This window comes from Heliconius melpomene, chromosome 10 (assembly GCF_056956725.1).
Source record: "Heliconius melpomene rosina isolate 202511_hmr_F chromosome 10, ASM5695672v1, whole genome shotgun sequence".
Taxonomy (NCBI): Eukaryota; Metazoa; Arthropoda; class Insecta; order Lepidoptera; family Nymphalidae; genus Heliconius; species Heliconius melpomene.
The window spans coordinates 17,714,791-17,741,700 of record NC_140398.1 but is presented as its reverse complement, the minus strand read 5'-3'; the positions used below and the strand labels follow the sequence as shown (position 1 = coordinate 17,741,700).

Genomic DNA, 26,910 nt, shown 5'->3' with positions numbered 1-26,910 from the left:
AAATAAGGATATATAATTATAATAATAATAATCTAAGATCTAATACTACTTACTTCATTTACGAGAGTTTGTTTCTTCTCAAGTGTGACTTGTCTTCTAACAGAAGAGTTTTATTCTTTTTACCGTTTTTTTTTCAGCTTCACGCTGTATTCCGCATAAAGCAGGGTAGGAAGAGGAAACCTAGTGTTAAGGCACTCCGTTTCCACTTTTCGCAGAATTTCGAGCGTGAGCCGAGCCGAGCGTTCAGCCAAATAAACTTCAGTTTAATTACACGGAGGTATAAGACAGGGCTGCATCAGAATATTTAAACCTATTGAAAATGGTCTTAACTTCTTAAGTCATTCAAATTTCAATTTCAGTTATCAGTTGCGCTCAGGCCGCGACAGTCGGTCGACCGGTGGAGGGACATATTTTCTGTGACGTACTGTTAACTGATATGAGTTTATCTTATTAATTCAAATAATATTGGTGAGTTTTAAAATAGACTTGCTAAATTTATTTATTTATTTGTTTTGTAGTTAAAATCTAGATTTACAAATCTTCTTATCTTAGGATTTAAATATAATTAATTAATTATTAAAAAATAACTAGGTATATAACAAGATTTAGTCATGGCGGCACTCTGTTAACGCGACTATTATTGTGGGTTCAATTCCCAGTCAGGAATAATAAAATTGAATATTTTAAATTTTTCGCTCCATTGAAAAGACGAAGCACGGGAATGAGTTCCGTACTTAACACGCAATTACTCAAAAATATATAAAATAAACTGAATATATATAAATAAAACATACATTATATGTATATATAACTGCCTTCCATCGAGTTACAGTATTAGGCACTTAGCTATTGTTAAAGTTACAACACAAATTATTTGTATTTGGTTATTTAATCATTAATCTAATTTTGATATTAAATATATTAGAGTATGCGAAAGTGTTATTTAAAATAAACTTTTGTATAATATTTTTTTCATATAAAAATATTACAAAAAACTTTATTAAATTGATTTGTAACTATACCTATATAATAAAATGTAAAAGAAGTATCGTATCGATCCACTTGTAATAATTATATCCAGCATAGTAGACAGAGGGAATCTAGTGTTAAGACACTCCGTTCCCCATTTTCCACCCAAATAAAAAAAAATGCGTATTGAATTGAGAAACTCAACGTCTCGTTTTGCCTTGATACCAAAGCAAGGAAATGAAAATAATTTATATCCCCGAGGAAATCGATCCCACGACCCTCTAGTTTACAGTCAGTAATTAAGAAAACCCAGTAAAATATTACTCAATTATTGTGCAATCTCAGCTTAGTATGGAAGCTTCTAAGCTCTTAACCAATCCTATAAAGCGTGTTTTCTTTAACCTATCGAAACTTATATACACGCGTAGTCGTATAAAATTTATACGTTTCTAAACAAGTTTTGTAAATATTTTCAAAAAAATATTAAAAACCATGTTTCTGGTATCATAGAAGAGGGAAAACGTAAAATTATACTGAATTATTTCTATTATTTAAGAGACCTTCGTGGCCTGGCAGCATTGCGCAACTATTATAAAAACCTCAATAAAATCCTTGCTCTGCTAAGGAGACGCGACTATAGACTTGCCTCTTAACATACATTGTGTCGAAAATGGGAATCGATGCGTGAAATCTCGATACGTGGGGAACGGAGTGTATTAACACTGGGTTTCAACTTACTACCTTCCTATGTGCGGGATACAGAGTGAAGTTAAAGAAATCACGTTTAACATTGACGAAAAAAATTTCACTCCTCTTTAGCCAATCGGTCATCTTAACTATCATTCTACGTCACAAAACAGGTTTTAAATATATTTCCAAAAAACCGGCCAAGTTCATGTATGGTTGACATAACGAGAGGTTCCGAACTATATCTGGTTATTGTTAATTATGGTATAACTAATTATAAAACATTTTCATTTTACCGATTAAACACAAAACAGCCTTGGGCTGACCCAGCAAAGATTCACACTCAGGGGTACGAATTATTTTCATTTCCTCGCGCTGGTAACAAGACAAGGCGTTGAATTACACTACTCGAAATTCGATGCTGCTTGGAGACGGAGTGTCTTAACACTAGATTCCTTCTGCCTACCCAGCTACATGCGGTATACAGCTTAAAAGTAAAATATATAGAAAATGACAACCAAAATATTTTTGACCCGTACGTACTTAGCGATAATTAATATCTTATTTTTCTTTATTGCTTTCTAAGACTGCTTTTTTTCTCCTTTATTTAAAAGGAGAAAAAAAAACAAAAATATTACTCATCGAATAAAATAACAAAGTGCAAGGACCGCGTGTCCCAGTGATAGGAAAAAGATGAATAAAAAAATAGAAGTTTTATAAATAAACATTAGGTTCGTTTTGCTCATTTTATATTGCAAAAAAATAGTCTGTGAATATAATAATAAAATAATTCTACTAATCTTCTAAATAAAAAAAAGACACTATAGAGGAACTGCATTTGTACGTTCAATGGAAAATCCCATTTTCCCCCTTTCCCGAGAAATTTCGAGATTTTCTTTTTTAGAGCTCCTCTTCTCCCTAACTTAAACATGCCAAATTTCAATTATATATATATGTGCAGCAGTTTCGTCTGTGCGGTGTCTGTCAGTGTCCCTCAGTAACCATGGTCGTAGGAATATAGAAATAGAAGGAAAAGGGGACCCCCCCTTGATTAAAAAAAAACGTTTAAACGAGCATATCTAGTCTTCAAAGCCTTAAGTCCAAGCCCAGAAAATATCTGTAGAATGCCCATATCAGTAACGGAAGAGTTTTATATAATAGGAATTAGCTATACAAAAATAAGCTCTCAAGTCTCAACATCATTTAGAAACTATTTACATAATTGGTAGAGTTCAATAGCTCGCTAAGATTTACAATCTTTTTTTACGTGTTGTATTTTGTTCTTGACAATTTTTTTATTTGTTTCTTTATAATAAAATACCATTGACCGATATTTCCATTTTTATACTGAATATATATATATTTTTTTGTTAAATATTGAAAGAAGACAGGTAATCTATACGTCTATACTAATATTTAATATTATAAAGCTAAAGTGTCTGTTTGGTTGACCGCGCTATCAAAGTTATGAACTAAATATATTACAGTCAAAGTTATTGACTAAGTATATTACAATATATTAATCGTACCAATATATAACCCGCGGTCAGGATTACCTCCCGTATTTAGAAATTTTTGTAGGTCATACTCAGCTCGTAGTTATTTTCATATAACCACGCGGGACGAATTGTAAAAACTAGATAGCTTCGCGCTGTATCCCACACATAGGGTATGCAAAGGGAACCTATGACCAAGTGCTAAGACACTTCTGTTCCCCACTGTTCGCGGAAATCCGGAAGAATTGCGTGTTGATTGGCGGAACTCAACACCGCGCTTTGCTTCGTTACCAGAATCGTTCCTCCATAGGAACTGAACGCACAACCGCACTACGTGCTTACAGTCTGATGTTTTGCCACTGTGCCACTAATTATATAAATTTCCTGGCTTTGGAAACCTAACTACCTGACGCGCAATGACTGGAAAATTGGGCGGAAAGTGAGGATCATCAACGGAGCGTCTTAACACTATATTCTCTATGCTTTATGCAAGATTTAGTGTGAAGCTAAAAAAATATATATATAGTTTAAGTAGAAATAAGCATAGTAAAAGGAAGTCCATAATGAAATTATAAGGATTCCAACGACACCGCAACGGATAGACCTAAATGTCGGTTAGCCTGAACCAATTAATACGTTAATAGAGGAATTAGCTCGATACGTACTTACTTCCCAACTACCTACTAGCTTCGTTCTTAAATGTGTATGTACACGTTTTTGTAAAATTTTAACCCTAAAGGGATGAAATAGGGGTTCACAGTGTGTATGGAAATTTGTTTAAATCGGCACCGATTTTCATGAAATTTCAAATTATATTTGATTGAACACGTATTTCATGGTTTTTTAGAATTAACCCCCTAAACTGAAAATAATTTCATAAACATATTTAATAAATATTCGTATAATTCAAGCGGGTGAACCCGCCCAGGTCGGCTAGTATCCATACATCCATACATATTATAAATTCGAAAGTAACTCTGTCTGTCTGTCTGTCTTTTACGCAATCAGGGTCAAACCGCTAATTTAATTGTGATAAAATACTCATATAGAGATACTTGAGGGTCCCGGGATGAACATAGGTTACTTTTTTTTCTCATATTTTTAATATTTTCGATATATGCCAATATATTAAAATAATTAATTTGACAAGCAATTTATTCCGCCATGTTAATAACAATCGTCACTACGCGTTGCTAAGCAACGGCTTGCAAAGTTTGTTGTTTTAAGAAAACGTCACCCAAAGTGAGTTTGCTTAATGCATACATGGCGCGCGCCGATATAGATTTGTATACATTAACAAAAATTAGATGATTTCTATAGTTTGATATTCATCCTTATGAAAATAAATATAATAGTCACTTTTAGCATTTCATCTAGATTGAAATTATAGTTTACTGTATAACATTCTAATAAATAATTAAGATGTCACTGATTAAAAATGAAAATGACCTAGCCTACGAGTGGTATAGTATGATCCACGCGAACGAGCAGATGACTTTGATGATTTTGTAAATTTTTATATATTTTCGAATTACTATTATTTTTTATGTAATTATTTGCTGCTTATAATTAATTTATCTCAGTTCGGTTATCTATACCGATGTTATACACTTAAAATATCGTAATTTTAATCATTTGGGATTTTATTTAATATTGTTCGCAAAAATTAATAATTATTTAATATAGAAAAATGTTTAGTACGCGCGCACGGCAAACTTTAGATACTTTTTCTAATATTAAGAATTTCCTTTAGTTACTTTTACTGCTTTTGTTTCTTCATTTCGGTTACTCAGATATTTTTTCTAATAATAAAAATCCTCTTATTATTAATTTTTAACTTATTTTAATTATTTAGGCTTATACTATCGCGGGCGTAGCCGCGTCCGGGCCCACTAGTAGATATATATGTAGATATTAGATAATATTATCTATATACGAATATATGTGTACTCATTTATTCAATTCCTAATATTACTTTGTTCCTATTTCCTTTACTTTTTTTAGGAAACATAAAACATTACCGCTACTGGATTTAGGAAAAAAAATTTTTTGAAAGAAAAATGTTTTTGGGAATAACGCCTTGAAAATAAAATAATTCGTGTATCTTTAACAGGTTAGTCAACATGCAGCGGCCTCAAACCAGCTCGGAGAGGACTCCGCTAGTGCAACCTACTTACATGTTCGAGTCCAGCATCTCGAGGAGTTATCAGAAACGATTAAGGAATTTCCAGTGTGCTGTCTGCGTTTTGTTAATGTAAATAATAATCATTTCTTTTCATTAGTCTACGTTAAGGGTAATGTGGGGGCTCAGTTGGACCGGGGCCACTCCGGATTTTTTATCTTCATACAAAAAAACATTTGAAAGATAAAGTCAAGTTCTCTTGAAACATATAAAACAAAGCATTAACAAGACAACTATCTCATATCGGAGAAGTGTGGAGCAAAAATAATAAAGATGAATGTTAAAAACGAAACTGGTTAGCCATATTTATTACCCTGTTAAGAAGGAATGTATATAATTAAATTTATATTTTTTCTTTAGTTTCACTAACACTAGCTTCACTTTGAATCCCGCATATGCTTTCTATAGGCAGAAAAAAAATAGTGTTAAGATACTCGGTGCCCTAGTCTAAAAATAAATTTTCGTAACATTGCATGCATCTTATAAATCGAAAATATTTTGCACTGACTCTTAAACGATGAAAAAACCGATGAAGGTATGTTTATTTTCCGTTCTTTTTATTGACTAATTCGATTTAAAATATTCTTTTTTTTTTATTGGATAAAGTAGGGGCTAAATGGCAACAAGCAAACAATATTGAACTTTAATTAAAAAATAAGAATCTTTTTAAATTATTATTTATTTACTAAAGTAAGTCATTTCATACAAAAAAATGTTAACCTTAAATCATAAAAAGATATAAAATTAGAAATTTTGTTAATGAAATTATCATTTTTAAAAAGTGTGTTATTTGGTTCTTTAAGATTTTTTTTTCTTTCAAATTTTGCATTGAAACTAATCTAGGCAACCATTACTACTGGTTTTGGTTCGAACGACCTTTTCTACTTTAGATAATAAGACAAGAGTCAAACGAATCAGAGTCATCTTGCAATAGGGATTTTTATTGCAAGCTTTAAAGCCTATTCACACGGTTCTTGTAACTTATTCTTCAAAAAAACATCATTTCAAAAAAATTAACAATATCAAAATTTTATCTACTTAGTTTTTCCCAATATATAAATCCAAATATATGTAAAAACTCAAAATACCAACAAAAACAACTTATATGTGGCGTGGGGGCACAAACGTGCGTCTGTAACCTCTTCTTACCATGCTATGTGTGGGATCAGATACTATTTTTTTTAAAACACAACACTTAAATGACGCAAAATTCTTACTTTTTCTTGTCATAAATTTTTTATTGAAGTACTGGTGTCCAATGGTTTTGGTGTACTGTCCAATATTTGTGGGTAACAGGAAATCAGTGCTAACGTTAAAAATGAAAAATTCCAACCAGATTTGTTCCTAAACTACCGAAATTATAGAAGTGGTTATTTCAAAACCTGGCTCCTTCATGCCACTTCTCCCCTATACCCCTAAAACAAAATATATAAATATTTATACCTGCATATTTTTAGACTTGTTCTGTTCTTCAGTTATTATTGCTTCGTTTTTTTATGTCGTGTATAATTTGGTAATATTATATACACTAGTGGACCCGGACGCGGCTACGCCTGCTTCAACTATAAGAATATTTATTAAATATATTCATGAAATTATTTTCAATTCTCAATAGAATAGAAAATATAAGCTCAAATAATCAAAAAGAATAATAAGTAGATACACATTATTAGAAAAAAACATCTGAGTTATTGAAATGAACTAACAAAAGGATTAAAAGTAACTAAAGGATAGGTATTCTTAATATTAGAAAAAGTACCTAAAGTTTTCCGTACGTGCGTACATAGATATCAACTCTAAGAAATAACTAAACATTTCTCTCTATTAAGTAGGATAATTTTAGCGGGCAATATCAAATAAAATAAGAAGAGAATCAAAGTGTATTTTAAATTAATTATAAACAACAAATAAAGTTCGAAAATGTATGAAAATTTATAAAACCGTCAACGTCATCTGCCCGTTCGCGTCGGTCATACTGTGCCGCCCGCTAGGTGGCTAGGTCATTTGGAATCAGTGACATCTCCTTAATTACTTATTAGTATGTTATACAGTTTTAAAAAAAGAGAAAAAAAAAAAAAAAGTAAAAACTATAATAGCTCCTGCTAAACTTCTACGAACAGATCCATTTGCATACATGCGTTCCCGATCACACTCCCTAACTGAAAAAACAACTCCTAATATGTAGGAATCACTAGACACCGGTAATCAAGAAAAAATAAACAACAAAAACCTCCAATTAAAAGAAAATCTCCCCAAGCCGGTTGGTCACCGTGGGGTTAGAGACCATTACCCCTCAAAAGACCCTACACTGGGAATCAAAACTAAAAAAAGTAACTGTAAAAATAACAATAACAATATTTTCATTGCAACATTGAACACAAGGTCATTAAAAACACAAGAAAGATTATACGAGCTAGATTTTGCATTACAACGGATAAAGTGGGATATTATAGGTTTATCTGAAATACGAAGATCAGAAGAACAAATACAGGAATATGATAACTATATATTCTACTTTAAAAACATTACTCCAGGACTGTATGGAATTGGTTTTATAATAAAAAAACATCTTAAAAATAATATCCAGGATATTATTGGTATTTCAGATAGAATAGCAATTTTAAATATTAAGTTACCCGAACATAAGCAACCTATTTCAATAGTTCAGGTATACGCTCCAACAGAACATGCTGAAGAAGAACAAAAAGACCTATTCTACCAAAAATTAAAGCAAGCAATGGAACAAGTATACAAAACAGTAATAATAATGGGAGACCTAAACGCCCAAATAGGTAAAAGTAATAAAAATGAAGACTTCTGTCTGGGACCTTATTCATTTGGAAAGCGAAATAACAACGGTCAAAGGCTAATAGAATTTGTCCAGGAATTCAACTTAAGGGTCATGAATAGTTATTTCAATAAAAAAAAGAGCAGGAAATGGACGTGGATATCACCAAATGGAAGAGTCAAGAACGAAATTGACTTCATAATCACAAACAAACCAAAGCTATTTATTGATGTAGGTACTATAAACCAACTAGAATTTAACACAGATCACCGTATGCTTCGTGGAACACTATCAACTACCAATGTAAAGCAATCTAGAAAACTTTTGGCGAGCACTAGAGGAATAGTGGAACTACCACTACCAGACACAGTCTTGTCTTCTCTGGAACTTACACTACAAGATAAAATTCAACAAATTCATACAATACAAGAAAAATATGATATCTTGGAAAACCAACTAAAATCAGTTGAAAATGATGTCCATGTAACAAAATCAGCAAAAGATAAAATAGGAGGGAAAGCAAGAGATCTAATATTACTGAGACATAGTAAAAGGCAACAAAAACCAGTAGATAGGAATGAAATAGCAAAAATAAGCAAACAAATAAATTCATGCATAAGGTACCACAGACAAGAAACCAGGCTCAATCGAATAATGTTCCACTTAGAAACTACCGGGGGAGTCAGAAAAGCACAGAAAGAGATGCAAGATTGTAGAAACTGGATAATAGACATGAAAAAACCGAATCAACAAAAGAGCAATACAAAACGCATAGAAATATTAGGCATAGCTACAGATTTTTATCGAGAACTTTACAATGATGAATACCCAATGCAAATAGACCCTAACTGTATTATCACCGAGGAAGAGATACCATTCATTACTAAAACCGAAATAACTAAAGCAATTCAATCACAAAAAAATAGGAAATCACCAGGGGAAGATGGAATCTCAAACGAACTTCTGAAAGGAGTCTCAGACAGTATAATAAACACAATGTACAACATATTCAATGACATAATGGAACAAGAAACAATACCATCCCAATGGACTACATCAACAATAATATTACTCCATAAAAAAGGCAGAAGAGATGACATCAATAATTACAGGCCCATAAGTCTAATGTCGAACCTGTACAAGATATTTTCAAAAGTTTTATTGGAAAGAATCACAAGAATCTTAGATGAGAATCAGCCAAAAGAGCAGGCAGGATTTCGTGCGGGTTTTTCAACTTTAGATCACATTTTTACAATTAAACAAATTACAGAGAAATACAAAGAATACAGATTATCCTACTATCTGGCATTTATTGACTATCATAAGGCATTTGACTCACTTAAACACGAGAAAATTTGGGAAGCTTTGTCATGCCAAGGAGTACACAAAAAATATATATAGTACACAAGAAATTTACAAAAACATGACTGCAAAAATAAAAACTGAAAATCTGGGCCAAACCTTTCCTGTCAAGCGAGGGGTAAGGCAGGGGGATCCCTTATCCCCGAAATTGTTCTCGGCTACACTTGAACTTGTTTTCCAAAAATTGGATTGGTCAAACTATGGAATAAGGATAAATGGAGAAAAGTTAAACCATCTCCGATTTGCTGATGACCTTGTAATAATTTCTGACAATCCAGATCAATTACAGACCATGCTCAATCAACTAGTGTCAGAAAGTAGAAAAGTAGGCCTACAAATGAATATGGCAAAAACTAAACTAATGACAAACCATATACAAACACCTATAAATGTTGACAATGACTCAATTGAATATGTTGACCAATACACATATCTTGGGCAGATCATATCTCCAACACATAACACCTCAAAAGAAATTGAAAATAGAGTAAATGTAGCTTGGAAACGATATTGGGCTCTGAAAGATATAACAAAAAGTAAGTCAATACCAATGAATTTAAAAACCAAAATATTCAACTCATGCATACTTCCTACTATGACTTACGGATGTCAAACATGGGCTTTAAAATTACAAAATGTACAAAAACTTCAAGTATGTCAGCGCAACATGGAAAGGAGCATGCTTAATATCAAGAGAAAGGACAAAGTTAAAATTAATGTTATTCGCCAGAAAACAAAGACTGTAGAAGTATCTTACAAAATTAAAAAGCTGAAATTGAAATGGGCAGGGCATCTAATCAGAAACAAAACCAACAAATGGGCAAAACAGGTGGCAGAATGGTACCCAAGAGAGGGTAAGAGAAAAAGAGGAAGACCTTCGAAAAGATGGGATGAGGACCTAAAATTAGCTGCGGGTACATTGTGGATGAGGAAAACCCACGACAGGAAGATGTGGAAGGCTTTGGGGGAGGCCTATGCTAAGGCAAAACAATCTTTTACCGGTGTAAATATAAATTCTGTATTATGATTATTTAGATTGTTAATAAAGGCTTTATTATTATTATTATTATTATTATATGTTATACAGTAAACTATAATTTCAATCTAGATAAAATGCTAAAAGTGACTATTATATTTATTTTCATAAGGATATAAGGATGAATATCAAAACGTCGCGGTAGCGGTCGCGTAGCAACGACGGTTGTTATTAACATGGCAGAATAAATTGCATGTCAAATTAGAATGTACTTTAAAATATATTAGTATATATGTGTAATGTAATGTTATATAGCCTATAACACTTCTGAAGAATGCAGCTTTCATACAAAACAAAAACAATGAAAATCGGACCAGTAGATCCAGAGATCTTAGCGTTCAAACAAACAAACAAACAAACAAACAAACAAACAAACAAACAAACAAACAAACAAACAAACAAACAAACAAACAAACTCTTCCGCTTTATTATATTAGTATAGATTTACATACAAACATATATTTTAGATGTCGACGCTTCAAAAACTTTGTAGTCCTTAATCACGGGGTCTGGTCGTGAAAAAACTCTTATTTAATATCATGGGGTAACAGTTGTTTATTGTTTCAGTAATTACTTCCATAACATTAATCATTTAGTGTTCAAATTTTTGTTTTGGAAATAAGTTATAAAATATTTTCATTCACATTTAATGAAAATAAAACCATCGTGGGTTCCGGCTCAGTTGAAAGCGATGTTTGTGGGATAGATGTTTACTTTGCTTTTAAGAGGCACAAGGGGCACAAGCGTGCAACTGTCATACAAGTACTTAGACTTAGCTATTTTTTACCACCAGGCACCAAAAAAATACCAACCAAACAATTTAGAACTTAGATCTCCCATCGTTTTCGTTTCGTAGTTTTTTGATGGGATATACTCGTATATATTACATCAAGTTAATCATTTCCTATTACTCACTGTACTCACTGTACTGAGTTTCCATTGGACGTCACTATCGAAACCACTATAAAACACTTTTTTTGCTTCACGCTGTATCACGTGCATAGCACGTTAGGCAGATAGAACCTGGGAAAATAGTGTAACCACACTACGTTTCCATAAAGACACGTCCGTTTCTGACTTTCCGCCGTCTTCTGGAGGCATTGCATAAGTGGCGGAACTCAACACTACCCTTACCAGAGCGAGGAAATGAAAATATTAAATATTTTGTTTGCTAGAGTGGGAATCGAACCTATAAACTGTCGCATTTACGATCGCACGCTTGTGTTCCTGCGGCACGAGCACGGCTAGCCTTATAAAATCACTTGAAATCTTAAACTCAAGGTAATCACGTGGAATGCGCCTAAAATACAAGATTTTAATTATGCTTCAACATTTTATTGAGATGAATCAAAAAAATATGTCAAATGATTATTATCATAATAAATGTAAAGAATAAAGAAGCTTTTATTAATTTAAACCACCTATAGCTATTAGCTGTCTATAGAACGTGCCAAGCTCGACCTATTAAATTTATATACATAATATTTAAATTTTAAAATTAATAAATTATTCATATATAAAAAATAATTTGTTTAATATATAATTTCGACGTAATCGTACGCAGCTAGCACGCGTCCTTAAGTTATGATTTTGGGTTCCGAAATTCTTTCCTAAATAATATATCGTTTTTTTTAAAAAGCTAAAAAACATGCTCTTCTACAGCACGTGATATACTCGTAAGTGTTATAGAATGTACTCTGAGCCATTAATTGTTTGAGTCTAAATTCTAATGGTTTACTAGTAGAAATGGCCAGAAACTGGGGAACGGAAAGTTTTACTAGGTTCCCTTTACTTACTTCTCAAATTCTAGGTGCACTCTACACATCTAATGCAATAATTATATAAACTAATACAAAATTTTGTACAGCAGTGTCCTACTATCGGTGTCTTTACTGATCACTGTGTTCTTCAACTTGGGGTACGACAGTGACGTCACACCTAGTGATGTTCCCAGCAACATGACACTACTGATGTCCAGCAGTAGTCTCGCTCCTCTGCTAAAAATGTCATGGCCTTTAAAAGGTAAGTACAATTATCTAATTTAAAAGACATTAAGCTTCTTATTTTATTAAGCCTCTAGCATCTCTCGTATTTAAAATAAACAATGAAAAAACTAAGAAAAAATTAAGATATCATTAGGTTGTGTTTATTTATAGACAAAATGCCGGTCAAGTGCGTGTCGGACTCGTCCATTGCGGGTTCTGTAACAATTTCATGACCAAAAATCTAGGTCAACGGTCAAACATTTTAGGTCAGCGTTGACAAACTTAGCTTTTACGGAAGCGGGTATAGACACTCATTTTGTGAATATAAGTTTATAACGAAATGCAACTTTTCGGATTTTTTTTACTTGTTTTGTAAGCTCTACTTTGTGCTAAATTCCATTTCTAGGTCCACGGAAAGAGGCATAAATTTTGATTACGCGCCGAATTTCATACAAAGTGCAGCAAAAACGATGTATAAATATTACTATTTCTTTTTTCATTGTGAGGTACGGAACCTTAAAATGAAATATGAAGAAAACCTTGCTTATTTTGCTCATCAGTCTTAAACCAATTTCGTGAAATGATAAGATGAGCTTTATTTTACTAAAAGCTACATAAAAAAAGTCAAAACTACCGTTTAAAGTGAATCACTGTCTCGTGGCGTGGTAGCCTTAAGTTGAGTTAAATATTAATTCACTCACACTCACTCTAGTTAAATATAAAAAAAAATTATACAGCAAACTAAAGATGCGGTTTCATTCAAATAAATCTAAAATGTTATAAAGTTTTTGCAACGGAGAGGTCACTATAATTAAACAGAGTATTTTAAAATAAAATATTTATATACCTAACATTTTAAGCAAATAATTTGGGATCCCAAGTTGAAGGTTAAAAAAATATCAGATAATAAAGTCTGACTTTGAGCGTTTCTCTTTTTCAAAATTTAAAATTCAAAAAAATGGAGGGTCTTTCTGGTCTGGTTCTTTAGCTTTGAACAGATATGTTCCTATAAAGGGATTTTGTACATTTTTCATTTTACATAAAAATGGGTACAAAACTATTGAAGTGAGCACGGACCAACGTGCCCTCTGTCGGATAACCTTGAGATTATGAAAAAGATATAATATACATTATAAATCATATAACTAGTTTAAAATATATATTTCATTGTATATCTAACTCGCAGTTGGTGAGACAGACGGATGTGTGGACGTCTCACTTGGACTAGCCAGACCAGAAGAACAACGAATTGTAATTGTATATTTTTTCCAAGTGGTTTTTGAACTCACTGTTATCGCCTACATGCCGAAAAAATCTTTAATTAAAAAGATTACTATTTTTTTTCTACAAGTTATGTCGATGTTTCGATATTGATTATACAAAAAATAAGTATTTTCAAACTTGATATTTCGCTACTATTTTTGACAATCGAAGCAAATTGTACAATCCAAAATTAAGGATAAGGACCATTAAAGAACATAAAACCCAAATATACATATATTTTATTACTCCTAATGAAATCTAGGAAACCAGTTCTAACAGACAAAATTAGCAAACAACATATATTATATTTTAAGATGATGATGATGATGAAGTGCACATTAAAAGTTTGTCAGTTAATAAATGTCAGTTACCAAACTGCCTTCACTCATTATGTCATGTTATCAATCAATTATTGATAAGCATTTTGTAAGGCCACTCGTAGCACGGGGGTAAGCGTACGACTGTAAACGTTCTGAGTTCGAATCCCACCCGAGGTAAAGCGCGACGTTGACTTCCGCCAATAAACACACAATGCCACTAAAATTTGGCGAAAAATTGGGAACGGAAGTGTCTTAACACTACTTTGTCAGGTTCCCTCTGCCTACCCTGCGATACGATGGATTGAGCGTGAACCTAAAAATATAATTAGTATCATTTTGCAAAGATTATCGCTTGTAGATATCTCGTCTAAATACATAATTGTTCTGTAAGAAAAGGAGGTTATCAATTCGACTATATATGTTTTTTATTTGTTACCTCAGAACTTTTGACTGCTTGAACCGATTTTGGTGTTTTTTTTTTACTTCAAAGCTAGTTCACTCCATGTGGTTCCATTTTTTTAGGCCATTTTTGACAATGGTATCTATATGAAAATCACATAAGTCTTAAATTTGCATTAGGTACGTGCGCGACAAATAGACGAATAACTCAATGTCGCGCCAACCGATGATGATGATTTTTATTTGAAAGAATACAAGGATAGTTTGGTGAAAATTTGGTTAGGTTCTGATTATAGTACCGGTTGAAATTGAACTAGTTTGTTTTTAAAAATTGTATTTGTACTATAATAGTTACAAGGAAAAACATTGCTAAATAATAATTTTGATAAAAAAATAATTTTATAATTTTGAAGTCGGTGTCAAGCTAATGCTACAACCTTACTACAATATCGAATTAGTAAGCCTGTTTGTTTTACTTGGCACCGACTTCAAGATTATAAATAAAATCTTTGTAAAATTATTTGTTACTTTTTAGTTCGTTATGAGGAGTCGGTTTTTCTTTTTGTTAAAAATTACCTTAAAAGGATGCTTGTCAAACGAATAGGTAATGGTTGTCCTATGTAAAACTTTAATCTTAATTTATTATTTTTTTTTATTCTCTGGTAGACGAGGCACGGCATTGAGTTACGCCACTTTTATCTCAAAAATTAGGCGGTGCGTGGGGAAGGCAGTATCTTACTACTAGGTTCTGTCAGCCTACCCCGCTGAAAGCTTATCTGTAAGAATCAATAAATACATTAGGTACATTTTCTCCTTTCGCTGTACCTATGTTGCGCAATATATTTAACCAGACCGTCCAAACCGATCCAAAAATCCTTGATCAAGCTTGTGGTTGAAGGCTTTTAATTTGTATACAAAGTAATAAAAATCTAAATAAATACTTCATAAAGGTTGATACATAAAACATGATAATTTTATAGCCCTAATATCGTACCAAGAAATCGACGTCCGACTACCTCTAGCGTTTACTGTACAATGTTGAAGTCAAAATTATATAAGTAAATATTATTGACATTTTTGGGATGTTGTGTGATCATCAATTCTTGTCTAAATTTTACTTCGGCGGACTGGTGGATTGGTGGATTTTACTTTAAGGCGGCACTAGTAGAATATTTTCGAAGCAGGTTAGAGATGAGCTCGGACAGTGGAAGTGTCCCAAACTGAAACTGCACTTGGGTGGCAAGTCCCAGACATTGCTCTGATCTCTCATCCTGTACTGCGATGGATACGGTGAATCCTTGGAATGCTTTAATAAGCGAAATTAATATTTCTCCTCATTTCTTGCTCTATTCAAATCATCATACTTATTTCCAACAGAGTCATTGAACACAAAATTGTAAAACTAAAATGTATCAAAATCTACATATTATTATATTTGGATTCTTCTTTTTATTTTTCGCTATGCCGATGGCCACAACGTGACGGCCTATAATTTTGTCATTAAATTGTTTACAAATATGTAGATAGAGGCCCCAAAACACGTGTAGTGTAGGCTCTATATAATCAACTGAATATAACTATGTATATTTTATAATATTGTAATATATGGTTAATGTGAATGATGGTACAGTGGCGATGAGTTTTTTTAAGTGATGGGCTTGAGATAGAATCACATTTGAGGTCACTTTATATATTGTTTTAAATTGTGACTACTCCCAAAAATAAGATTTATTTAATATTTAAAAAATAATATTTATGCTTAGTAAAAGCCCTACCGCCCTAGCGCTTTCTGTACCTACTATTACTATATAAGAGATCTGCCCATAATTGCCCTACTCTGCAAGATATGTCTGAAACTTAAAATAAGAAACGTTAACAAAACCATGTAAATAAAATGAAATATGAAGATTTTTTAAAAGTTCTGAGGTATAGTAAAAATGTAAATTTAAATAATGTTTTAGGTATATATAAATGTCGGCACGAGCTAAGATTAATACACACATGTATAGTTTTTATAACGTGCTTTAATTTTATTCTTACGCAACGAATATTCTTGAATAATAATCAAATTAATGAACATCGAGGTTTGACAGAGAAGTGTTTATCTGTATATTGTAGGTTCCAGATTCCTGTTATAAAACTAAACATCAATTATTTTTAAAAAAATAATTTAATTAGTCAGCTTCACGCTGTATCCCGCAAATAGGTAGGCAAAGGGAACCTAGTGTTAAGACTCTCCGTTCCCCACTTTCTGCCGAATTGTGGAGGCATTGCGTGTTGGGTGGCAGAACTCAACGCCACGGTTTGCCTCGACACCAGGGACATTTTTAGAGTGTTATTCCACATTTAGGAAAGAAAAATACTTTTTTATAAAACATAATATAAGTATTTTTTTATAAAAAAATTATCCCGCTACGCCACAATTTCGTTTCCAATTTTTATGTGTTTCTACGCACAAACAACGCATAGCTAGAATGTTGAAGCTTCTTGTATATTACATGTAAATTTTTTGGAGAGTGTAAGAGAGTATTTTTCTACGGCAACTGGAAAAATAAGGTTTTGTATAAAACACAACATCCGAGCAAACGGTGGTGCAGCCTGTAAATTGTGTAAACTAAAATATTAAGAACATTATAGGCAGGGGGAATCTGGGAACCTAGACACTTCCGTTCCCCACTTTCTGCCTAATTCCTGAGACATTGAGTTACGAAACTCAACGCCAAATATTGCCTCGTTACCAGAAAAATATTTAATATTTCATTTCCTCGAGTGGGAATCGAACTCACAACCAGTCGCATATACAATCGCACGCCTTTGCCCCTGCGCCACGACTGGTATTAAGTAAAATATTTACGAAATATTTTTATGGACTATTTATTCCTCATTTCTGCAGTAGGTAGAGTCGACATCATTCCAAAATTTTAAAAAATATAAAAATAAACAAAACAATTCTTATTATAATAAACTACCAGTTTTCAACTTTATTTATAGCTATTTCATTGAAAATGCTAATGAAATGATAAAAACATCGAAAATTTCCAAAAATAATGTCAAAACTTTTGTCTTTTATAGCAATTTTAGATATTTAAAATTGTCTGATATTTATTAAATATAATAATAGTAAAATAATGACAATACTCTAAAGTTTGTAATATATAACGTTCGTATAATGGTATATACCACTATTTGAATTTTTTTGTTGTGTTTTAAACATATTTTTATACATTCGTTATCTATAAAACCAGAATTCTTGGGTTCGAGTTGCATTTTAGGGAATGATTTTCTTGTTAATCCTCACTCTGATAACAAGAAAAAGCACGGCATAGCTTCGCCACTTAATACACAATGTCTTGAACGAACGGGGTGTCTTAGTTATTTGTATCGTTTTTACCTTTTTTAACTGTTTTATTCATTAGACTTACCTAAATAAAGACAAATCTTTCAGCTAAGCCACCACGGCCATGGCTGGGAGCTATTCCAAGCAAAGTGAGCATCGATGCAGCAGTGGCGCAGGGCAAAGAGGCTTTGAAAAAACGGAAAGTAATAGAAAGTAGTCTCAAGCCGCTAGACAGTGACTCCCCGGCGTCCAGGGCCCAGAGGGCAGCTGCTACATCACCCGTTGTAAAACCATTAGCTGAATCCGCTTTTGCAGCTGAAGAAGCGACGAGGGTACTCGTGAATGGGTAAGTTTATTTGATGGCATTATAATTTAAGTTTTTCGTTCGGGACGTTGACGTTGCGTTGTAGTTTCTAATTTTAACATTTGTCAACGTATTCTTAGTTTTTATATTACTTCTACTGTTTGTTTCTAATAAATTTTATTTTCCTGCATAGTAGAGAGACCCTAGTGTTGAGACATTTCGTTCTTAATTGTAAGAAATAATGCTCAATTTAAGATCCTCTGAAGATTAAGATATTTCCTCTCCCCACTTTTCATCGAATTTTCGAGGCATTGCGTGTTGAGTGGCGGAACTCAACGTTGTGTTGCCTCGTTAATATAGCAAGGAAAATTAAAATATTAAACATTTCATACTGCCGAAATCGAACCCACGGGCATATATACAGTCGGCCCCTGCGCCACGACGGCTTCTATTTTTAAATAATGATTATTATTCGTAATTAAGATAATAAATTTTTATAAATTTTTTCAACCGTTACTTTCTGACATCAGTGTGCAGTAAAAGTAGCTCCACTAGTTTGTATGATTTGGAAATATAAATATATGTATTGCAATATAAAAATATTTTCAAAAAAATATAAATTTAAATTTATAAAGATTAATTTTGAAATCATTATGTGTTTTTGCTTCTTCTATAAATTGAGACAGGTTAAAAAAAATTGTCTTACTAATTTTGAGATTTCTTATTCATTGAGGCCATGTCGTGCCGTGGGATTGACTGAGAATCTAAAGTCAAGACACTCCCTTTTTCATGTAGGAGAGGAACTCAACACTGTACTTTATTTTTGCAAAGAATAAGATGAGAATATTTAATTTCCGCGAGTAGTGATTGAACCCACAACATCACGACATCGTGACAGACGCTGTCCAACTGCGCCACGATCGTCTAAGCACATTTATTATACATATAAAATTTTGTGTATTAAAACATATTTAATGTATAATTGTTTGTGTTGAAAACAAAGTTAACCTTTAAATGTATATTTTACCACTTATAGCATGAACCTAAGTAATATTGATCTTATAAAATCCTTTTATATACTTACTTAAATAGGAGCTAATTTTAGTATCATTTTGACCCCCTTGCAGTTATTCTTGGTATATTATAAGTTCCGCGACAGAAAACGATGCGAATAACCTTTTTCACCGTTAACATTTTTATATCGCCGCGAATACAGTGCATAATGCTGTATCAGAAACGGTACAGATACAGGTTGACCTTCAAACGTCACATTGGTCTTTTTAAGCTCCACGCTGTATCTCACCCATAGCAGCGTAGACAGAGGGGACCTAAGAACCTGTGGGTCTCTTGTGTAAAACTCGAACAACAAACAATACGCTCGCCATTTGCATATAAGGATGACTTTAATTGTTTATCGCTTGATCACTACCAACAATTGTCTTTCATTAGAGATAATCTAACAGTCATTGCTAGAAAATTTCATACGACCTTTTCCTTCTTAATGTTGAATATCTAAGTTTATTTTGTCATAGGTATCTACGTAGATAATCTATCTATAGGTATATAAAAACCACCATCACTGAGATACTGGCACAAAAAGCACAGACGAAACTTCTGGGCTTTGAAAATGAAATTTACCTTGTAAGTAGGTTAGGGAGTATATATTTTAAGTATCGGAATCGAAGACCCAACTATCTCAGTCAAATAGACTAACACTTAATTGTTTTATAAAGCATTCGATTTTACTATAAAACTCAAAAGTGAAGGCAAACCACATCGATCAATAGCATATCGTATGACAGTTACTGACCACGAAACTCAATCCGGCCTACTTTGGCTTCAGCACTGATATTGTATACTAATAATAACGTTACCGGCACCTAACACTAGACAATGTAAGTTATCTATTACAATTTTCAATATATTTCATTGTTACTATTAACCGTATAGCTTTTGTTATTTATTGAATTTAGAATTGCGTGTCCTCAGTCACGGTCAAAATAATTTAGCCAAGAAATCTATAGGTTATAGGTGCATTGTAGATATCTAACAAGATCTCAATCAAGTCGTGAGGCCGTCGTGGCGCAGAAGCACAAGCGCGAGACTGTACACGTGACGGTTGGGGGTTTCGTTCCACGATGGAATTAATTATTTAATATTTTCATTTCTTCACTTTTGTAACGAGGCAGAGCGCGGTGTTGATTTCCGCCATACAACAGGTATTGCTTCAAACATTCGGCGAAAAGATGGGAACGGAAGTGTCTTGATGAGGATCGGAGTATCTTAGCACTAGATGTCCAGGTTTCCTCTGTCTATTCTGCTAAATGCGGGATATAGCGTGAAACTGTAAAAAAAAAGAGTTTAAATAAAGCTATCATAACTTCCAGACTTTCCGCAGAATTTTCAAGACATTATTGAAGATTGAAAATATTAAATAATTCACTCATAATCACATCCCGTTTTACTAGACCTATATTATTTATTAAATTACAAAATAATTGAAAAAAAAATTTCTTTGATTATTTCAGAACAAATCCCAAATTAGATGGCGGTGTAGGTATAGGCCCTTCAACTGAAAATAATTTCGAGGAGCCAGCGTACTGCCGACCGCCGACGGAACCCTGCATGCTCTCTAAATACCGATCACAGGACGGTTCGTGCAATAACCTGCAAAACCCACTCACTTGGGGGGTCTCCAACACGCCTTTTAGAAGAGTTCTGCCGCCGGATTATGGAGACGGTAAGATAATTTTATTTTCCTAAATACACCACGATATTTTCTCTGCTGCCTCATAGAGACATTACTTATCAATCAATCAGTAAATATTATTATGCCATTTCTCTTCTAAATTCCAGGCATTAGCTCCCCTCGGATAGCCAACGACGGTTCAATCCTGCCGAGCGCTCGCGACGTGAGCGTCACAGTGCACAGACCAAGCTACGCCCACGACTCCGCTTTCACCGTGATGCTAGCTGTGTGGGGACAGTTTATAGATCATGACATCACTGCTACGGCGCTTAGCAAAGGTAACACTTTTTTTCAGTTTTTTATGGTTACATTTTATATAAATTATACTCATTGCAGCATTTTATCATCACACATCTCATCATCTGCCACCTCAAACAGACTCAAACATTAAGTTAATGCTATTTTCATAAGCTTAATTGGTTTTATTAATTCCTAAGGATTTTTTTATCAAAAAATATACTTTCCAGGTGAAAATAGCAGTTCGATATCTTGCTGTCACAGTGACACCGCCCACCCTGAGTGCTTTCCGGTGAAGCTCGATGAGGAGGACCCCTTCTACCAGGACTACAACCTGACATGCATGGAGTTTGTGAGGTCCGCGCCTGCGCCTACTTGCAATTTTGGTATGTAATTATATATTTTTGGAGTTTTGTATATTTAAAAGATTATTCTAGTCTAGAAGCTAATTATTGAAATAATATCATTTTTATAATTGCAAGAGTTAAATAATTTCATAATTTATAAGTCCCCTAGAAATTAGGTATTCATTCCTATTTTCTTGCTTAGGTCTTGTAAGCTTATTGCAAATTTGGTGTCTCATATAAAATAGACAAAATATAATCTTTATTACGACTTGGATCGATGTGATTTGAAGCAAGAACCATGATAACGAAAAATGTTGATTGACACAATAACTGACGACCATTAGAATATGTTTCGATTTCCGTGTACCATCCATATAAAGTTTACCATACACACTCCAGGACAACGCGAACAGCTAAACCAAGCAACAGCCTTCCTCGACGGCTCCACGGTGTACAGCTTCAGGTCTAACAGAACGCGTCAGTTGCGCGCCGGACTGGACGGCCAGCTGCGGATGTTGCGGCTCGGGAAGTGGCAGCTGCTACCACCATCTACTGACCCAGCTGATGGATGTAACACTGTTGAGATGAATGCTAAGGGCCGTTATTGCTTTGAATCTGGTGAGTGTTGTTACTACCATACCATAACGTCATAAAAAGAAAGACAACCCAATCTATTTTATGTTTAAAATGATTCGACCAGGTGACGACAGAGCCAATGAGAATCTTCACTTAACCACCATGCATTTGATCTGGGCGAGACAACACAACAGAATAGCGGCCAGCCTCAAGAAGATGAACCCGCAGTGGGATGACGAGACAGTCTTCCAGGAGTCCAGAAGGATAGTGGGCGCTCAGATGCAGCATATCACTTATGCTGAGTTCTTGCCGTCTATCCTTGGTAAATTTTGTAGAATAATTTAATTTATTAGGTTAAATGAAGTTATTGATTTTTAATATATAGAAGCCGTCATGGAGCAATGGCACAAGTGTGTCACTAAAAGCCACGTTTGTTAGCTCTCACTCACTCATGAAAATGAATAAACTAGTTTCATTATCAGCCAAACTTTGATGTAATTAAAAGCGCGACGACATGTTTCGCCACTCAACACGTAATGTCTCCCAGCTTTGTGTAAATGGTAAACAGAGTATTTTAACCCTTTGCCTACCCTAATTTTAAATCAGGTATGGACGTGATGTGGGCGTTAAACCTGACACTGAAGAGCGAGGGCTACTCTGATGCCTACGACCCTACAGTGGATCCCTCCATGGCTAACCACTTTTCTGCAGCCGCTTTCAGATTTGCGCACACTTTATTACCGGTACTGTTATTTATTTTTTGAAATTTTATTTTTAATAATGGTTTTATTTATTTTTTATGTGTCGTGCACATTTGAAGAAGTCTTAACATAACGATAACGGTAACCTTGTTTGTATGAAATGATTGCTTGCGGGTTCTATCCCCACTCGAAGAATTATAATATTTATTTAAATTAATATTTCCATTTCTTCCCTCTGGTGTCTACGCAAAGCGCGGCGTTGAGTTCTGCCACTCAACACGCAATCTAAAATTCGACGAAAAGTGGGGAACGCAGTGTCTTAACACTAGGTTCGCTCTGACTACTCTGTTATCTGCGGGGGATACGGCGTAAAGCTGATTTAATTTTAATTTAATTTATTTTTAATATAATATTGGAGACTAACCAACATTTGCAGGGTCTAATTCACAACGTGGACGCGAACACGGGCACCGTGAGCTACACGCACCTGCACGAGATGCTGTTCAACCCCTACGCGCTATACCAAGAGAAGGGCCCGAAGGCGGCCGTCAGTTCTGCTTTACATACGCCTGTACACTCTGTGGATTTACATATTACATCTGAGGTAATGTTTTTTTTATTGTTTTTGTTTCAGCTTCACGCTGTATACCGTATATAACACGATAGGCACAGATAACCGACCGATAATCTAAAGGTTGTCTGGAAGAGTTCATAAATAAATATTAAAATCAGCGTGTTTTACTTTACATAATCATTTTTAATAACATCTGCTTTTAAAAACGTTACTTGTGGGTTCGAATATGACTCGGGAGGATGTTTATATTTAAAAATATTTTTATATCCTCGCTCTGGCAGCCAAAGAGCGACGTTGTGGTCCGCCACTGCAATCAACGTCTCGAAAACTGAAATCTCTGCCCACTCATCTCTGTACTCTGCCAGGCAGGAGAAAATGTGAAGCAGCTTTCTTTATATTTATAATTAACTAATTTTACAGCTAAGCGAGCACCTATTCGAGCGTAAACCAACATTTAATGGTACCACACGACCAGCACCGCCTCCAGCTTTACCCTCATCCCCCGCCCCTTCACCCCCACACCCTTGCGGCTTGGACTTGGTGTCACTGAACATACAACGTGGTAGAGACCATGGACTTCCAGCGTACCCAGTGTGGCGAGCTCATTGTGGGTTGCCACCGATTGGTACTTGTGAGCAGCTGGATGATGAGTTCGACGAATCGCTTAGCCGTATTTGTGAAATATACAAGTGAGTATTTTTGTGTTTTTTGGGATTCCAAAAATGTTATATTGTTATGTATTTGTACATATTAAATATGTTTTTTTTCTGTAAAAATATCTGCACTTTATGTGATTTATTTCTGTCGAGTCGAAATAATATATCAAATTTATTTATTATTGACTAAATTTCAGTAACCTTTTTAACGATAATTGTGTGATCTATTCCCACTCAAAGAATAATAGAATTATATTGAGTGACGTTGAGTTACGCTATTTCCGCATGTAATAACCCCTTAATAATATGACTATGCACTAAGCTATACCTACGCTAATACATGGAGCATGCAGCATGAAGCAAAAAAAAACATAATACTTAAAATTACAACAACTTTTATTCAGGAACGTAGACGATATAGACTTATACACGGGAGCCCTAGCAGAGAATCCCAAGGGTAGACTCCTGGGGCCGACCCTGACCTGCCTCATCGCTGACCAGTTCCTCAGAATCAAGATCGGTGACCGTTTCTGGTATGAGACTTCGGATGAAACAATTAGATTTACATCGGGTGAGTTTTTAACATTTTTAAAGTTCTATGGCATAAAACTAAGAATGGAACAAACATTTTAGAAAACTTGAATCCGGACCTAAACCCACGCCCCTTTCAAACCATCCATCAACAGCGCTTTGCCACTTAGCTATACGCTATTATCAATTATTGATTTTCTATTTATTAAATATGTTTAACATTTTACAAGTGTTCTCACTGAGGATAAAAAAAAATTATACATTTGCAAAAATAATATATATTTTTAAACATAAGTGTGAATAATATTTTAAATTATTATTTAATAAATTATATTAATTATATTCCTCAAAGAAAGGGCTGAAAGTAAAGAATTTTTGATTCAAATAAATAAATTAAGCTTCGCTATCTTTAAGAAAACATTCGCCTCCAAACTGCTTAAACTTTTTCTTGTTTATTTAATAAATTAATATCTTATACATAAAACATTTGAATTACAGAACAATTAACGGAAATCCGGAAAACAACATTAGCTGGTGTGATCTGTGCCAACGAAGACTTGTTAGACCAGGCCCAGCCAAGAGTCATGGAGGCCCTGAGTGCAACAAACCCGTTGGTTGACTGCAAGGAACTACCACAACCCAGCTTTACACCTTGGAAGGAACTTGTTGATACTAAATCAAGTAAAATGGGTAAATCTTAAAAAATCTATTTTTTAAAAATATATATTTTTGTTATTGCTAATTTATACCTGATTTTTTTATAATGTGCCCAATGAACATCCTACAATTTTATTATTTTAAATGCTATCTTAAATGAATGTTAATTGATATAGAATTGGAAAATCTTAGAGTTTTTTTTACAATATGAGTATGATTTGTTTTTAGATTATGATATTTTTTATTAGAAAAGTAGGTAACACACTCAGGTAAATAGCATTCTCTCTTGCCTAGTTGATGATTGTAAGCAATTATATTAGTAAAATCTTATAGAAATGCTAAGAAAATAAATAAGTTGTAAACAATTGTATGGGAATCGTACGTATCTTGATGATATGGTATGGCGTAGTTGTTAAAACACTTGGACGATGAACATGAGGCGCGGGTTCAAATCATGTTGCGTTTAAATTTTTATGCATTTTTTAAAAATAATGTTTTTTGTTATAATTTTAGTTAGGTATATTATGCTTTTTTGTTTTTAAGTAAGAAAAGTTTTGTGAATTAGTCTTTAAATATTTTATGTAAAATTATTATTATGATGAATGATGAATAACTAATAATATGTTTGTTACGTGTATAATTTTTTTTTTATCTTTTCACTTTAATGTAATGTTTGTTCTTATTTTTACATTTATATACTTTATATTAACATTATTAGCAGTCAACTCTTGGTTTATACTTAGTAGAGTACATGGTAAATATAAGGAGTATACAATTATTTACTAATTTAAAAATATTATTAGTACATAATATGTAAGTTTAATTTTGTGAATCACCTATTAATTGAATACGTATGTATTTGATTTATATAAAAAAAATATTTGCAACATACAGAAAAATAATACTTCTGTCAGCATCTTTACCTACATTTTCTGTCAGGAAAGTATCGATATTATCCCGATATAATATAATAGTTTGGTCTTTATTAGCTTCATGTTGTGACAGGCGACTTATAAGGTTTATTGTAGTTATTATAAATTATAATTACAATATGTTAATTTTAATAGTTGAACATTGACTGTGAATCACACTGTGCCAAAATAATACATATTTTAATTTACCTAATTATAAAAGGTTAATTTAAAAAATCGATATATTTTTTAAATTTATAAATCACGTGTAAAAAGATCAAGAATATGGCATTGATGGTTCCCAGTACTTAATGTAAGTTAATATTATTTTTCAAAATAATATGTTTAAATAGCATGAATAATTCACTTTTATGACAAATCTTTTACATTTATATTCTTTATGGAGTGATATATATAATATTTTAGTAATTTTCAATTTTTAGCTTTAAATTTATTTTTAAGCCTTTTATACGACTTTTAAAAACCAGCTATAAATATAAATCCTAAAATAATAATGTCCTGAATAAAATATTTGCAAATTGAAATGTTGTGTAGAATTTTTAAGTTAGGTAGACCATTTTTGTTTTAAGAATGATACATTAGTAACCCATCCTCAAAACATTTTGTAGTTTTAATAAGCTTATATAATCTAATATATGTAATATACTTATATGCATAAAAGATTATTTTAACCTTATTTTAATTTAGCTTTCGAGGGCCAAAATTGATAAGTCCTTGCTGTATGTTATGTATGAAGTTACCTAATACCACCTCACACGAATTTAATGATAATTTATTGTAAATGTGTTATCACTATGCATCGTAATAAAAATCTTTGTGAAA

At 33.2% G+C, this 26,910-nt stretch overlaps 1 protein-coding gene across 2 annotated transcripts; it reads left to right on the top strand.

Annotated features, from left to right (window-relative positions):
- The first annotated feature begins 368 nt into the window (after positions 1-368).
- On the top strand, positions 369-26,910 carry cd (peroxidasin homolog cardinal). Of its 2 annotated transcripts, none has more exons than XM_085190987.1 (14): positions 369-468; positions 5,266-5,406; positions 12,391-12,542; positions 17,933-18,170; positions 20,657-20,868; positions 20,985-21,155; positions 21,345-21,500; positions 21,861-22,079; positions 22,162-22,359; positions 22,644-22,780; positions 23,175-23,342; positions 23,733-24,001; positions 24,373-24,539; positions 24,998-26,910. In XM_085190987.1, exons 2-14 carry the CDS (start codon positions 5,276-5,278, stop codon positions 25,198-25,200), a joined length of 2,421 nt encoding a protein of 806 aa, XP_085047113.1. In that variant the 5' UTR covers positions 369-468; positions 5,266-5,275; the 3' UTR covers positions 25,201-26,910. The 2 variants fall into 2 exon arrangements, with proteins under 2 accessions (XP_085047113.1, XP_085047112.1); XM_085190986.1 differs by having other exon boundaries at positions 370-468; positions 12,388-12,542.

Bases quoted from the DNA above. Each gene is read 5' to 3' on its own strand.
- cd (XM_085190986.1), top strand. From the start codon at position 5,276: ATGCAGCGGCCTCAAACCAGCTCGGAGAGGACTCCGCTAGTGCAACCT. The intron at 12,543-17,932 runs GTAAGTACAATT...CAAATCTTTCAG, and splicing joins AATGTCATGGCCTTTAAAAG to CTAAGCCACCACGGCCATGG. The intron at 22,781-23,174 runs GTACTGTTATTT...CAACATTTGCAG, and splicing joins TTGCGCACACTTTATTACCG to GGTCTAATTCACAACGTGGA.